Source organism: Anolis carolinensis, chromosome 6 (genome assembly GCF_035594765.1).
Source record: "Anolis carolinensis isolate JA03-04 chromosome 6, rAnoCar3.1.pri, whole genome shotgun sequence".
NCBI classification, from domain to species: Eukaryota; Metazoa; Chordata; class Lepidosauria; order Squamata; family Dactyloidae; genus Anolis; species Anolis carolinensis.
This window is the reverse complement of record NC_085846.1, coordinates 75,416,225-75,433,906: the sequence shown is the minus strand read 5'-3', so window position 1 is coordinate 75,433,906 and position 17,682 is coordinate 75,416,225. Positions and strand designations below refer to the sequence as shown.

The 17,682-nt window shown below is 37.4% G+C and overlaps 1 protein-coding gene across 6 annotated transcripts in view; it reads left to right on the top strand.

The window, feature by feature from the left end:
• The window catches only part of rarb (retinoic acid receptor beta), a 436,563-nt gene that overhangs the window by 352,862 nt on the left and 66,019 nt on the right, over nucleotides 1-17,682 (top strand). For all 6 annotated transcript variants that reach the window (XM_062957200.1, XM_062957204.1, XM_062957202.1 and 3 more), the window contains one exon: nucleotides 16,838-16,979. In XM_062957200.1, coding sequence (XP_062813270.1) covers nucleotides 16,838-16,979 — 142 coding nt within the window. The remainder of the gene's footprint in view (nucleotides 1-16,837; nucleotides 16,980-17,682) is intronic.

Below are 17,682 nucleotides of genomic sequence, written 5' to 3'. Positions count from 1 at the left end.
TCATCATCGTCTTTTATTTATACCCTGCTACCATCTCCCATAGGGACTTCCGTCTTGGTGATAGAACAGCATCTTTAAGGATTGCCACTGTTCTGCAGCTTAAAGCTATTCCATGCATAATGTAGAGTGAGCTGTGCTCAGTTTATCGGTCCATAGATACTGAAGTGTCCAGTAGTGCAGTCCTTTGTACATCGGCTTAGAGGCAAATTGAGTTCAACAAGATCGATTCCCAGGTAAATGTGCATCAGATTGCAACTTTAAACACTACTACTACATTCCTCCTCCATCCCATTTCAAATGCAGGAAACGAGTAAACTAAATCCCTCCACAATTTTTATTCAGAACTACTTCTCATACTCTGTAGCAACACAAAGAGACTCATGTAAGTTTTTCAGGCACAAAATGCCTGAAAATAGTCAATTTCCATTTTTACAGGCCTTCAGGAGCAGCAATTTAGCAAAAACTGTTCCCTAACTCTCTGAAGACCTTAAATTCATAAATGGGAATTCTAATTGTGATGTTCAACTACTGTTCAGCCAGTTTGAGGGTCATGCAGTTCACTGTGGGTCTGAAAGGGTGAACGTTAGCCCCCATTTGCCATAGTTAAGCAGCCTTGCTGAAATTTATCAGTGATCTCCTTTGACCTCTTCAAATTTTATTTCATTCTACCAGTCCTTCTACATATGTTGCCTTACTTCCATATATATTCATCTCTTTACCTCCTTTTTTCTTTATTTGAAACACTGTCTATCAGTGGAAAATTCCACAGCATTGCTGTGTTTATAGTATATTTCACAATACTTTTTTTCCTTCCCAGTTAAATGCTTTAACACAGTGCTAGATTATATGCAGTAGAATTTTTTTTCCTGCCTGCTGACTGAAGCTGTTAATGTAGAGTCTGCCTTGGCTTTGATTTCTGTAGAGAATTCTATTATCTTTTCCCCCTTCCTTACAGCCCTGCTATTTCATTGACATTCACTTGTAATAATTCTTAGGACCTAGTCAGATACCTAGAGAAGTCAATTGAAACACTCTCATTGACTTCAGATAAGGGTATGAGCTGCTTCTTCCTCTTTATCACTACCCAAATCCTCCTTAGCTCAGTCTCTTCGCAAAATCACTTGTCAGCAAATTGGCCATCTCTCATCTTGATTAACCTAACCTCTTATGTATCTTTTCCCCTCTCCTAGATCTTGTTGTAAGAGTCTTTGTCTTGCAGTTGTCCCTCAGAGATGAGGATTTCCTTCTCGCCTATTCTGCCAAATACATTTGCCTTCCTCCTCCCTTAACCCTATCTTTCCCAACAGCCATTCTTCTTCATCTATTCTCTGCTACACATTATAATCTGATTAGATGATTACAGGATAAATGATGGTGTAAATAACTCTTAAAACTGTCTTAATGATAGGATTCACAGCAGGGCCAGTCCTATAGTAGCATAAGTGTCTGGGTTTATTAACAAAATAAAGGATAGTACATAAAAAAACAAACCATATCCATATAGTGTTGAGAAGAATATTAGTATTTACCAAGCATAATATCTTCTGGTCAGATAAGATGCATTTCAAGAGCTGTTTTCCTCTGATCTGTTTCTTGATGTTCAGTTTGTAGTACTTTAAAAAAATGCTAGTCTCAGCAGTTGTAAAGCTCTTATTAAAAACCCCACTCGTTAGGACTGACTTTATTCATCATTGTAACATGGCTTGCAAAAGACGGGGCTGGCAGGGAGGGAGGGTGGGCAGGTTGAGCTGTTGTGGGCTGCTTTCCCAAATAATGCTGGCATTGTGCTGGTGAATAGGAAAAACCAATACGGTGCCAGATTCAGCTGTCTTATTAGAGCCTTGTTCCTTGTTCAGAGCATTTAGAAGGCGACATTCCTTTGGTGGCAACACACAGCCCAGATTTCTGGCACAAGCTGTGTATGTAACAAAGTTGCCTAGAGCAATTTAAGACCAAGAAGAAGGGATGGGAAGGAGAAAGAAAGGGAGAAGACTACAAACTGCACAAAGGGTCAACTTGCATTTTCTTAGTGTGAGCCAGAAATGTGTTTGTTCAGCAGAGGTGCCTCTCTGTCTCTTGTGGATGCTAAGGGACAAAATGACCATAAATTACATTCATGTTTTTTTTCTCATGTCAGTGTCCACTAAAACTGGATAATTTTTGACAGTTCACCTAATACCAGATTTTATAGGTATTATTATTATTATTATTATTATTATTATTATTATTATTATTATTATTATGTTAATTTATACCCCGCCTTTTCTCTCCACAAGGAGACACAGTTTACATTAAAAGCATTTCAGTACAATTTAAAATGTACAAATATATAAACATTAAAATTGAATTAATTAACTAAAGGGCTACAAGCTGAATGAAATAGTGGTGTGAATATTCTGCAGTTTTCCTTCCCGGTTCCCTATTTTTTGTATCTTTTTTATAGCATTAGACAGTAAGATTCTTTTTTTTTTAGCTTTCAGTATACCCAAACACCACCACCATTTCTTTCTGTTGTGTTGCTCTGTTTCCTCTTTGTGGTATTTCCTATGCAGTTTTTGCCATTCTGTGTTTAAATATTTCTGTTGAGGAAAGCGGATTTTGGCTGCATGAAGTAAGTGACTCCCAGAGGACTTCAGTGTCCCAAAGGGCAGGTTGTGCAGGAGAAGGCGAGACTGTAGGTAGTAATAGTAGTAGTAGTTATAGTAGTAATAATAATACACTTTATTTAGGGCTTTACAGGTCAAAACAAACACTAAGTTAGCTAAATTTCTTATTGCTGTCACAACTGGCTTTACCCTTAATGCACATTGACTATGGTGCAGAATCAAAGATCCTGCTAGTTTTGAAGTTGTTTATGTATTTCCCCCTCACTGTCATTTCTTCAGTAAAAGGCTAACTTCAAAGGTCCAAGAATTAATTGTGTTCCATCTTCCATTCATTCAAGCTGTGTTAGTTTTGATTCTAATACTGTTTATTTAAATCACAGTTTCCCACAATTCCATTCTGGTTTCTTATCCAGATTTAAGCATCATGGTTAAATGTCTTGGTTTGTAAACAGGGATTAAACCATACTTTACATCTATGAAACCATTGCCAATAACAAGAAACTGTAGTTTAAATAAAATACAAGATGAGCTCTGTAGCTGGCCATTAGATTGCTACATCTCAACCAAGATAATGTTTTTTTTTTCAGATAATATTCAGTACATTCCACCTGTATTATATATCACTGTGGACCAAGCTTTGTAAAGCAGTATTTATTTTGGACACATTTATTCTTATACTGATCAGTAAAGATGGGCTCATTTTGAGTTTGAATTTAAATCATATTGAGCTAGATATACATTTACAGCTTACTTTCTCCAGCAGTGAAGAACCTTAAAGTAGGAGTGGATGTCATTTGCTGTCATTTTCCACTGCCCGATTAGTTTAGAAAAAGCCATAGGCTGCAATTCTCAAGTCACTGTGATAGTGCAAGCCCCATTAGTTTTAATGGGGCTTGTGACAGAACAGCACTTTGAGGAGTGAGGCTGTTAACATAAATAGCTTCCCCCATGAACAGACATGGCAAATTTGTTTGGGTTCGATATCCATCTTAAATAGCTTCAAATCTAAATGTTGGAAATATATTTGGTAGCTTTCCACTGAATAAATGAGAGTGAATTTTATTAGGAGTAAGTGACCATCATTCTGTATGCATCCGCTTGTTAAAGTTTCATGCTATTAAAAGGAGAGTAAAACACAGTAGAAGATCATACTGGATTTGCTTCTATCTTTACCTATTGGATTAGTATCTGGTTCTTCTTACAAAGAGATCCAAACACACAGAACCCCAGGGAGACTCCCAGTAGTGGCAGGTGATATTTGTGCCAATGCGGTGGTGAATCTATTCTGAGTTTTAGTCTAACCTTTAAAGGAACTATAGAAAATTTTGGCTTTTTTGAGGGGAATAGAATTCAGTAATTCCTCTGAAGGTTTTTTTTTTTACTAGGGCAGATTCACTATCCCACTGACATGCCTCTGGGACTTCATTCTGAAACCAATAGCCATCTTAAGAAATTTTTGCTGCCTGAGGCAGAGAGCAACGAATTCCAGCTACCCACAACTCTATTATTTTGCAGCATAGTGCATATGTCCTTTTTCTGGTAATAAACAAGACATTAGATAAAATTTTGCTCTGCTTTCTTGACATCTGAAATCAATATGTATGGCTAACCCTAGTCCTACCTACTAGAACCTTTAGTCTAGACCCCACTAGAGATGGAATTATGTTCTAGATCCTCCAAAACCTACTAAAAATTGAATTACCTGATAGAAGAAAGTGGTCATAACCTTCCTTCTCTCTTTTTAAAAAGTACTGGTATGATATACTATATAGCATTCCTTCCTTCCTGCCATAGTATTTACACTGTCCCCCAAAGAACTATTTCCATGTCTTGTTTAGAGTTTTGTATGAATTATATTTCTATGTCCTTCCAGATATTTATTGGGATATATTGGGGCTTTTTTTCAATGATAGTGACTCTATTTATTTAATTTAAAGTACGTTGTGAAAATGAGGTCAAATTTAGAGCTATGGAGGGTCCGTGCCGGGTGAGCATTACACTAACAGCCTAATGATTCAGATCAGAGAACACACCAGGTGAAGACTAGCGACAGAGGTTTATTCAATCCGGTCAGAAATGATGCATGCACGGCTAATGCTAATATGTACAAGCATAGCATGAAATACAGAGACATGAGGTTTTATACATTTGACATCTATTCAAACTTACCACCCCCTTCCTGATGGACTAATTGAGAGGCTGGTCTGAATCAGTGGCCTGATTGGCTGGTGCTTTGGTGACGTTGCAGAGGGGAGGAGATGGTAGGGGATTGGCCCTCCGCTGTAAAAAGATACCTCTCCTGGGGGGAGGTGAGCCCCAGAAAACCCATGTCCATATTAGGAGAGGTTAATGAGTCCTTGATTAGTTTAATTGTTTTAGTCCTTGGTGATGAGGAAGTGTTCTGGGAAAAGCAAGGGCGAGGCATCTTGAAATAAAAGGTGACGATCTTCTGTAATTGAGCCTGTGATATCAAATAAAGGAATTCAAATGAGTGTACACATTTTGAGTCTCTATTTCCATGGCCAGCCATCTCTCAGTCCGATTGAAATAATCAGCTGGATGAGTATTGGCCACAATATCAGATCGGGAGCAGAATCCGGCCTGTTGATCAATATGTGTACACAATGAGTCTTGATTGCCCCCTTTGTCAAGGGCAGCCAGCAGAATTTGCCCAGCCCTAGATGTCCAGGAAATTTCTCAATGGGATCAGCTGGGAGGCAAAGATCCCTGTTAAAGGGTTGGGAAATGATAGAGTCTCTGTATAAGATTTGTTGCAGTTCCAGTCGTATCAGCGCATATCTGCAGACTAATAAAAAGAATAAAAATCGTTTTTTGAGAGGGAGTTGCGATTGCTGGTCCATCTGTTGGTGTTGTCCTTGCCGGAATTGTGGGAGTTCCGCAGAAAAGAGGAAGAAAAACCCACATTTTCGTTTGGTGCCCTTGGAGAACTATAAATCACAGTGGTGGTGGGTACCGTGTTCTACAACAAAAGGAGAAGAACTGTGGTATAAATCTAAAATTGCTTTTTGGAAGTAACTTATTTTCTGTTTAAAGAGGCTTAGTCCTCAATAAATGGAGATGGGATTACAGTAAGTAGATAAAACGAGGGTGAACAAAGTATAGCCCATAGACGTAATTTCCTTCAGAGGCTACAAAGCAATGGATTTTTAAGAATTTATTGGTTTTTTTGCCCCAAATGTCCTCAAGATTGCATGGGAAGGGGACATTTTTCTCACATTTTTTGTGCCACCCTATTATTTTAGCCTCAGAAGAGGCCTTTTCAAATGAATAGAAAAGAACATTTCAAATCCATATTTTGCATCTTAATGCCTTCTGCAGGATGTCGGGGAATTTTTGCCATTGGTTTAAGCTCCCTCAGGCCATTTTAGTCTTGTGGGGGGTGTGCTTTAAAGGAAGATAACAATAGGAAAGTACTTTTAAAAAGGGCCAAAACTGGTACAGGTGGTCCCCCCAAAACATAGCTGCAAGCAAAGGATTTGTTTATGCAGGGGGACTGCAGTGGGGAACGCAATTCCCCAAGATTTCCTGGAAGATACTTTATAATTTTCCTGAATCCTAACTGCAATCCACACTGGTCCATATGTTACAATTGCCCACATTGAAGTGCTAGTCTGATGATCTTGCTGGATTCACTGATTTCAATTTCTTGGACAACTGCATGTTACCGTTTTGTAGATCCCCAAGCAATTCAGTAGCTCAAGATACGTACATGTCTGTAGCAGAGTTATTAGACAAATGCTCTACCATGCACATATCCATACAGACTGACGTCCCACCTCACCTTTTCACATATAACTCGAGTATAAACATCATATCTGTGTTAAAATATGTAAAATGAAGGCATTGGTTGTTTGTGTAGAATTAAAAGGATACTCCTTAGTTGTTGTGCTAAATTATTGAGGGGTAGGGAGATATAATCTCACATGCTTATTTGCCTATTGATCTTGCATGTATATCATTAGCTCCTTTACAGTCAATAAGCACAGCATGCATGCTAGGAACATGACCTTGTTTGGCTGGTAATGGTGGAAATAACTGGCTGTGACAAAGCCAAACAGTATGCTGGATTAAATGGGTATTGGAAGATTTTTTCCAAAAAGGGTAGCATCTTATGTTGTGGGACCATCTTCTTATGTTGTGGAACCATCCCATAAGTGAGCCAAATCAGTGATTGATTTCATACAATATAGTCTTTCACTCTGTAGGGCACAATTTGCTGAACACAGATATCCAACTTTCCACTGTATCTATGGTCCTTGAACTTTAATCTTCCATCATACAAGTGATTTCTTTTTACCACATTTTGAGCTTGCTTCTCTGTTCCTTCCATCATTGAAATTTACCAAAAAAAATCTTCAAATTGTTCCCCAGTGCTTTCTAGGGAACCAGGAATGCTGGAATGTATATTTCTGTGTCACTGCAAGAGCATTTAGCTGCAAAATTTTAGTTTTTTTTCCAGAGCAGATACAATGAAAGATTTGTCTATGGAAAGGACAACATTGCCTCCTTGTCTTCCACCCACATCTGTGTTAAAGGGTGGGATTTTCTCCAGAATGGGAATCCTGTAAATTGAGATTGTTCAAATGTAAGTAAGAGATATTTGATTTTTTAAAACAATTTCCATCATAACTTGTACTCCTTTCCAAAAGGGAAAAGGGGCAGCAGGATTGTGTTATGGGCAAAAAAAGGACTTTTCATGTCTTTATAGAATGTCTGGATTTGAAATTGTTTTTTGTTTAACCTTCATTTTCAAATGATGCAAAACAAGAAACAGAACCAATGGCAAAAGCAGCAACCAAGGCCTCTCTGAAAGTACACAGAGTGCTACAAGTCTAATTTACTTGGAATTTGTAGTTAGGAAAGAAACTGGAGTGTTCTGGTTGATAATTTCAAGGGTCTACCTAAATTGCAAATCTTTAGGATTCCTCATTGTGGAAGTAATCCAATTAAAGTGGAATCAGGCTGCTATATTTGTGTAGTGTGAAGAGGCTCCAGATCAGTTTTAAATAACTCATTAAATGCTTGGAGCTTTGTGGGCCCTTGTTTAGTTTAAACAAGTTCTAACAATAGGAAAAGACATTCAATATAGTACCCTTGTTTCATCTACACTTAATCTGACCATACTCAACGTTTTATTTTACTGTTCTTATGCAGTATTTAGAAAATGTATATTCTTGCAAATTATTTTAGATTATCCCATTTTAAGTCATCTACAATGCTAAACTGCACTCCACTTAAAATATTTTCTGATGCCAGGAACCAAATGCAAAGCTTTCATTAGTTTGAGTGTAATAATTTGGGAATGCTCAACTGAAATAAACTAATATCTGGGAAAAGAGCAGCTACGTAAATGGTTTGGGAAAGTGTCATTCTTTAGTAAGAAATACTGTGGTTAATTAATTCTTGCTCCTGGGAGGTCAGCCTGGGGCACTCATTATTGTCTTAATTGGTGGTATAAATCCTGAGGCCCTGGAAGAAATAAAACGAAACGTAGTTAACAGTGGATGGCCTTTTGGATATGCTTTAGCTGGTTGAGGCACATTCAGAAATTGTGACAGTTTATGAGTTCAGTGGGTTAGAGGTCTGGCCCTAACTAAATTAGGTTAGAGTGCATTGAATATATATATTTAAAAACAGCAGTAATTCATCCCTGTATTTGGAGTTCAGCAATAGAAGGGATCTCTGATCTTACTCAAATCACAAACACCCCTCCCCATTCCATGTCATGACACTAAATCATTTTCATGAGACTTCCCGTCAGAACCCCCTTTCCCTCAATTATTGTACAGATATTATAAAGAAAGATGTATGTGTGTTTTAATGTTGCCGTTTTTCAGATGCATGGATGTTCTCAGAACCCCTTTTTATTGTTATAGTAGTTAGGCATCTAAAAATTCCAACAATTTTTGAAACTTATATTTGGCTGTGTATTTCAGGTTTCTTACTCTCAGCACATCTTTTCTATATGCACCAGACTGCTGTCCCTTTATATTGCAAGAAGATTCTTGGGTAAATCTTGTAAAATTTATTGTCATTATATTCAAGTCATATTGATTCTAGTTTCATCTTAAGGTGAGCACTCTTAAACAAAAAAACACTATTATATTTTTGTTTTTAAACAGAGAGGTATATTATAGGTCAATTTTGGGCTAAATGGTGGTATAGACATTTTCAGTAAAAGATGCTTATCTGTGAAAGTACACAATTTATCCTTCTGGGATGATACAGAAGATAAAAGTAAAAGCAGAAAACACTAGTAGTAAATCTCACCAGCATTTTGGAAAGACCAACTGAATTCAGTGGTTTATACTTTTGATCGTGCATGTACATGATTGAATTATAAATATACTGTACATTTAATACAAAATCACATAACACAGTACCGAGGAAGTATTCAAATTACAAACATCTGACTTGCAAACAACTCATATGACCTTATCAACTCATAAGTTCCTCTTCGCCTGGTTTCCAGTGAGGAAAGAATGAGCAGTGGGGCAAATCTGTCACCCCTCACAGCTCCCTCTCCACAATGTTTTCCTTATCACATGAGGAAAGAATCACCTTCATGTGGAGGCCCCGTGCTGGCTCAAACACGGGAAGCCTCCTGTGTTGGGTGAAAGCGTCAGGTGATGCTTTCACCCCGGCTGGGGGCAGGACCTCTACATCGTGTCACACAACATCGTGTGATGTCCCACATGAGCCTCCATTCCTCAGATGGGGTGAAATCATCCTAGGACGCCAATTTCACCCTAATTAGATTAATACTTAAGAACAGGGGGTGGAACAGGAAGTGAGAGAAATCTTACCCTCAGAAGGGAAATTCAGTCCTCAAAGAGTTTTCATGGGGAAAAAGGGTGGTCACCACGGTGTTGCCACCACGGAGTGTCCTTTGTGATAAGTAGTCAGTGTCTATGTGCCTTGAATTCCTTAGAGGCTTAAGGAGGAAGAAAGTTACGTACTGAGCTTCCCAGCGTTCCAGCATGATGAGAAGAACAAAGTATAGGGTTTCCATTCTGTTGGACATTTCTTTGTTTCCAAGGGCTTAGAATAAACTAGCCTGTTCTGTGAGCATCATTGCAAAGACATCGGGATTTCACCAGGAAATGTTGTATCTAGAGAAATTCTCCAACTCCTAATGGAACAGAGTACATGTCAATATCTGAATTTGGCAATCCTAATCTCACTAAAGAAATGGTTTCAGCATTTTCTTGAGCAACTGTTAGTCCACCTGAATTTAGACAGTGCTTTATTATAATCTATGTTTGGCTTAGATTGTTGTGCAGTATCTTCAGGTCAGTCATGTTGATTTCAATGGGTCTTACATAAGCCCAGCAGTTAAAAATGATGGTGGGTAGATATTTACAAGTGTAATGTACTAATAAGACACATTATATGATGCCCTATATTATTAATGCAGAGAAGCCAATCTCAGAATTCGGGAAATAAAGACATCTGTAATTAATTCAAGCTTGCTGAAGAGACTGCTGCTCCCTGGAAAGTCCTGGATTTTAACTGAGCTTTTCTTGTTTCCTTTAGCATGCAAAGTCAGCATCTCAACTTGGAATTTGTTTATCTGCCATTATAAATAAGATGAGGCATATGGCATGCTGGATATCATTGATGTGTTTTAAAAACAAAAATATCATGCCAAATCAAACAGATTTTTCTTTTGCCATTTGAAGCACAGAATGTTCATAGCTGTGAATTGTAAATCACATTAATTGCCAAAGTGTTATATATGTATGGGGAGAAAGGATGGTGTGATTTTTGTACAGATTGATTGTATGTTTTAATAGTGCCTGTTACCAAGGTAATACATTCCATAGGGATTGTATTGTTTAAAATGCCCTTGAATTTTGAGCGAAGGGGCTTTTGGCTTGCTATCCCAGAGGATGTGATTCACACAATGATTTCCTTTGTGCCCAGATGGTATTCTGAAGTCCTTTGTGACACCGGTTATTAAATCTGTTCAGATCTTCTTTAAGCAACCTATCCCTGAACTAAACTCTTTCATGTTTGACATAGTAATAGACAAGCATTACAAAAGTAAATAGCAACAAGGCTGCCCTCCCTTTTTTGGCATTGTGTTAAAGTAACATTGTCTAAATGGGTTACTTTGGCTTTAAATAATGGACCTAGTAACTGGCTTTATTTGCTCCCTGGGTACATGCGGTTTCACATAGTGTTCTCCACTTTCAGTGGGGCAGATAAGGTATCAACACAATTAAAAGTGAAAAATAATCTGTCTGCTTTGCCAGTGGTGAATGCTCAGAGAACACATACTGATACAATAGATTCTGAATAATTTATACTAGCCGTATTTTCCCCCTCCTTGCAATCTGTAAATGAGGACACCTAATGCGACATGGCCAGAATGATACTCTATCCATCTCCTGTTAAGATAAGAAGATGCTGTGAGGAGAGAGCAAATAGAGAGGTGGAACATTCACTTCAGCATAATGTAATTTTGAAGTGTAGGGAGGTGGATCTGGAGAGATATCAGTCCAAAGAGAACACACAGTGTCTCTTTGAAAACATTTGCATTTGTGAATCACAGTGAACCCAACAGTGGGATTGCGGGCCCAAATATGGATACAAAATAGTATGGATGATCATGCCCCATATTTTTAATAATACTGGCAATGTGAGACTGCACGCTTCAGAATCTTTGTGTTTGTTTCACTACCAATTAATAATACAGGGAGTCCTTGAGATACAAACATCTGACTTTCATCCAACTCCTAGTTACAAACGGGTGTGAGACAACAGGAAGTCAGAGAAGATCTACTCCCAGGAAGGGAAATTCACTCCTGGAAGGATTACCATGGGGAAAAGTGCCTCCACTGAAGATTTATCACCAATCCTTGTTTTCACAACAAGCCAAAATTTTAAAATCCTGTTGTTACAGGGATAGAAAGTGAGATAAAATCTGAATAGGGACACAGACAGGAAAATAAACATTACAGGGGTGTTAACCCTTCCCTATGGTACCCAAAACTAAAAAAATACTTTTATCTAGAGTTATACTTAAAAATGTATAGCTGGTCTAATTTCCATACAAATGTAACTTAGTACAAACCTACAGAAGCTATCTTGTTCGTAATCCATGGACTGCCCATATGTGACATAATACTCCACAGTCAGTAGAAATCACAGATTCAGAACCTGTGGATCTGGAACACCCATTGTATTGTTTGCTTATGTAAAGTAATCATTTAAAGGCTTAGAGTAGCATAAATTGTGAACTGCTTCTTAATCCTTTCCTCCTTCACGATATTACAACCAAAGTACCTGTCTTCTTCCTCAATTTAGTTAGTACATGGGTACAAAAGAAGGAATTTCCATTATATTTGGTGTTCCTTGGGCTATCTTCAAATACAAGATGTGTGGTGTTCTGCTAATTGTTTTGTGAGTATATTATATTTTGCATGACAAGGATAATATTCTTCCTGCTTATTTTTTGTCACTGACACTCCCATGTGCCTATCACAGAGGATTTATATGGCTGCTGTCGCGCCTATTAACACTAATGAGAATTGTTCATGTAAATTCTTTATGCCTCAAAGGCATAATATATGCCTCGTAAGAGTATTCCACACTAATAAATAGAGGAAAATGTGAGCAGTGGAGTTTTGTTTTACAAAAATGGATGTGACTTCATACCCTGCTGGCTATTAATTTAAAGATGTTTTACCATTACTGTTATTGTTATTACAGATAATAAATTATATCTTTCAATTTTTGTGTATCTGTAATTTTCTTGAGGGGAAAGATCAAATTTATAAGCCAAGTTGACTTTTGTTCATGCAGTAGAGAGTGGCACCATATTGTCTTACATCTCACCAAGAAAAATGCCTTTGTATTTATAGTGTGTGACAGGGTGGACAAATCTTTTCCATTCAAGGCTAATTCTGCATGTGGCCTGATCACAAATGAAAAAAGCCCAATTGAGATTTCTCCAGGAAGAGCTAAGCATTATAAGGTGAACACAATGCTTCCCAACTACACGTGTCTATCTCATGCCACTCAGATAGAGATGGGGGCATATTTCCAAGGATGACCCATTAGACAAGACAAATAGATTAAGCATCCAATTATCTCACCTACTGTTTTTCTTCTGCATAGTCTAAATTTTTGGTCCTTCCACCCAGGCTATGGGACCAGAAGAATATCCAGCAGGAAGGAGATAAATTGTTGTTATCATCAAGAAGTTTCTCCTGATGGACAAGCAGAATCAACTCTCCTTTAAATGCATTATAGTTAGTCTTGCCTGCTTGAGTGTAGAGAACAAATATTTGTCCTCTTCTGTGTGATAACCTTTAGACATTTGAAGAGTATTATCACATCCATCTAGCTCCTTCTGTCTTCTCTTCTACAACTAATAATGAGCGATTCTTTCACACTTTATTTACTGTTTTCATGTATCCATCCAATCAAAGTGGGGGTCTAGTAGTGTCAAAAGTGAATGCTAGGAATATTAACGCTTATTTTTCTATATACTGCATTTAGGAAGTTTAAGTATTTTATAGCCCAAGACAAAAAACCCCTCAAAAACAGTATGTTTCTGAATATTAAATCCAGGGCTCATTCAAGAGAATTTAAAGTTGGAAAAAGATATTGCAATTTATTTGTACATTCAAACATTTAGGCCTACATATATGTAACTTCTTTAATGTTTATTCATTTTAGTACCCAGGTCCCATGTTTCTATGGTAAAGGATACTTAAGGTGACTTAATGTACAAATCTAAAAATATAAGGATAGTGTAGTGGTTTGCGTATTGGATTAAGACTCTGGAAACCAGGATTCGAATCACTACTCTACCATGTAAACCCAGTGGGGTGACATTGGATGAATCACAGTCCCTCAGACACAAAGGGAAGCAAAGGAAAAACTCTAGATAAACCTTGACAAGACAAGACAAAACAAAAAAGGATAGGAACGTCATACATCAGAAACAACTTGAATGCACATTACAGCAAAAATATAAATTTGAAAAAAAATGAGGCAAGCAGAGAGTGGCAATGAAATTTTAGCAATGAAATAGCTCCTTAAAACTTTCAACAGATTTGAAATGCAATTTTATTTATTTATTTATTTATATCCCGCTTTATCTCTCCATACAGAGACTCAAAGTGGCTCACAATCAAAAACATTACAACTTAAAATACGCAACATTAAAATAGTATATCATTATATATTATATATTATCAATAGTCTTATATTTTATATATTGGTATTATTATATTACAATATTATTATAGATTATTATATTGTATTATTATTATTAGTTGTCAGCCTGACCAGTATCTCTGTGTGGTACAGGTTAAACATCTTTTATGACGAATTTTAAATCTGAAATGCAATTCTTTGTTCCAGCAGAAGTTGACCTGAGTTGCAATAGAAAACCTGGAGATTCCATGAAAGAACATTTTAATCAAATCTGTAAAAATCAAACCCACAAATATGATGGGCAAATTGTAGTTGTTTAATGAAGTTTCCCTGTCAAATTATCTGAAGTTCTTAGAAATAGCATGATAATGTTGTAGATATGAGGAATGTCAAGCAGCATGGAACATTTTTGTCATAAATTCAGCCGTTCTTTGTGGAAGTAAAGGCCATTATTGAGTATTGTTATTTTGCCTGCTTAACATTCTATCTGGGCAAGCAGGAGGTAGCTATTTCACCTCCTCCTGCAACCATTTTATTACTACATACATACCTTTTAAAAAAGTTTTTGGTGTTAGAAGAATCTGCAGAGAAGAGAAAAAGGAACTAAAAATCCCAGTGCTATCACTAAGTTGCATTTATCCTTTTAAATGCATTCTCTTCTTCTATCGCTCATAAATACCAATGCCTTCCTGTTCACTGTGGTTGCCAATTCAAGCTATTCCTGTAAATGAGAGAACCCTTCTCATATTCCTTCTTGAGAAATTGTAATTAAACCTTTAGGTTAAAAGGATTGCCTAGGTCTGGTAGCCTAACAGGACAACTGTCAAATGGGTGACCTATAAATGCATGTCAAATGGCTAAAGTATCCTTTCTTGTAATGATTATATTGTGGGTTTTATTTCCCTTGTTCTCTGGATTGGGTGGCTCATTTTTTAAGAAGTGCACTGTTGCTTTGGTTTCTTATCATAGCAGTAGCAATGTGGAACGTGTGCCCCAAAAGACCTTTGAACAAGTTAATTCATGCTGGTTGAGGGTTTTTTTTTTTTGTTTCTACTAGCTAATTGTCGTTTCATTCTTCACACACACCTCATTCTGTCCCTCCTTCAGAATTGTGTTGTGTATCTTTCCAAAAAGTCCCTTGACTCTCAAGACCATCTTTTCCAACACGACAAGCCCTTCTATACAAGCCCTAAAATGCAGAAGGAACTGTAATAAAAAAAAGGGGGGGGGGTGGCGGCTAAAAGACATTTGCTGAAAAAGTGAGCTGGATCGCATTAACAGCCGAAAAACATGTGTGAGCTTAAAATCCTATTTTGGCCGGGACCAATAGCTCTGTGTTTGTAGTTACTGTCAGGTACTGCAATTTTTTGCCCCACATCTTTGTCACACATTATGACGCTGTCTGGAAGGGCCCTACAACACTGGCCTCTGCCTATGTTCTTTGGATTCAAGTAATAGTGCTTATTCAGGGCTACACCACAGGCCTGGCTTCCTGAAGTGAAGGACAACATTGCCCCCTTTTCCATACCCAGGGACTGATCTTACTAGATAGCTTTTGAAGAAGAAACCAGGCTAGCTCAGCAAATTTAAAGCAGTTCATATGCCACACACAACTATGTCCTCTATTTTATCACTCTGTCCCACTCCCTACAAACTGCTGCCCAAAGCAGTCTGCCTACCTTATCTCATGAAAGGAGCAGTCCTGCATTTTTTTTATTCAGAGGAGGAACAGGAAGAAAATATATTTAACAAAACCTTTGAAGTCAAGGAAGGTTTGACGGTCCAAATTTTATTTTCTGTTGTAATCTTCAGTAGTTTCATTGCATTAAAAGAATTACATGGTATCCTGCTCATCTGTGAAATACTGAGGTCAATCATTTATGAGTTCTTAAAATTGATGTAAATCAGCGTTGTGCTGAGATTACTTTGTTTAATATTATTCTCCAAACAATAATAAAACATAAATGCAAGAAATGTTTCACTCCATATTTTTGCTCTTGGTCCACATTTGATACCTGGTTGTTCCTCCATTACACAGAATTTGCCACTTTCAAATGAATTTACTTTGAATCAACTATTCATATTCTAATAATATTAATTGTTTGTTCTGAGGTTTTACAAATATATAGGGGTGGGTCAATACTAGTAATACTTAAAATAGACCAGTGGTTCTAAACATGTGGGTCCTGAGGTGTTTTGGCCTACAACTCCCAGAAATCCCAGCCAGTTTACCAGCTGTTAGGATTTCTGGGAGTTGAAGGCCAAAACATCTGGGGACCCACAAGTTGAGAACCACTGAAATAGATCAATTGAATTTATTGCACTTGAATAAAATATGATCAGTGAGATGCACTGATCTCAGTTATACTCTTGATTTAGTCTGAAGTCAGACTTAATGCTGAATCTCTGGAATAGTGGAAAAAGGAAGTAGGAGACTTCAGTGGGACTGCATAGTTATATCCATCTGCATCTGGGCCAATTAAAATGTTTTTCTTGCATATCAAAAAGAATCAACCAAGAAAGTCCATAGTTATTTGTTATATCCAGATACAGTTTATTGTTGAATCCGGGACTGAATCAAACAAGGAGGAAATGACCTTGCATTTGCCCTGACTGTGCCCTGACTGATACATACATTCTAGTGGCATTCCAGTTACTTGATGGAGGGTGAGCATCTCCTGCATTGTGAATGAATAAATGGCTGGTTTCACAGAGTCCTAGACAAAGTGGCTCATACAATTTCTTCTCCATATTTTGAGTGTGACATAAATGGACCACCAGACTTGTCCTTCAGTTTTTGAATGCATGTTCTTTGTACTCGCTGTCTTAATCCCTTTGGTAAATAGAGTTGTTTATTTCTGATTGAATGCGATTCCCCATGTTGCAAAAGAGTCGTATGAGATGTTGCATATTTCATAAAGGCTTGAAGGTTATCAAATCTAGTCACAGAATTGCAGCTCTTTCAGTCACTTCACAGAACAATTGGCAACATGATGAGAGGTTTCATTTCATTCTCTTTTCTTTCTGTTTGATTGCAGGGTTTTTTCCGCAGAAGCATTCAGAAGAACATGGTTTATACATGTCACCGGGATAAGAATTGTGTTATTAATAAAGTCACTAGGAATCGCTGCCAGTACTGCAGACTACAGAAGTGCTTTGAAGTGGGAATGTCCAAAGAATGTGAGTTGATGTTAGAAATTCTCTCATTTTCCCCATCTGTCTTATCTGTTTGGGCCACAGTGGTGGCCATAGGGATGTGGCATAATGGGGGCATAAGAAAGAATGCAGAAATGTGTCTGTTTTGCTTTCTGTAATGTTCATATTTTATAAGCACACGTCAATTCCATTCCATTTTTCCATCCACTTGCAAATATTTTTAAAACCTCCATGAAAATTCATAGGGGAATTAGTGTGCCATTTTAGTTGCACTTTCCATCAATGTATGCATTCTTTGCAATCACCTGTCCCTAATATATACAATTTGGTTTTTTTAAAAAAATCCCTGATATGTATATTTTATGCCATGTCCCCAAATGCATAATTACTTATATGGTTTTTATTGGATTACTGCACTACAAAAGTGAGAAGTACAAAATACAAAACATAAATGTTCCAGTTTGCAAATTAGTTTAGGTCAGGGGTGGGCAACGTGGAGCTGCATGTGGCCCTGGGGCTATTTTTATTTCCTTTGTTCCCATCAATCTCCATTAACTACTTTCTCAGATTCCTTTCTTTCCCCTATCCCCTGCCCCCAAAAAGAGGTGAGTTCTCATTCCTGGATGACAATCAGAAATTCACGTTTCAAAAAAAAAAGTCTGTTGATCCCCCCACACTGAAAAGTACACCTTTTTCAAAAATATACATGAAAATCCAATTCTTGCTG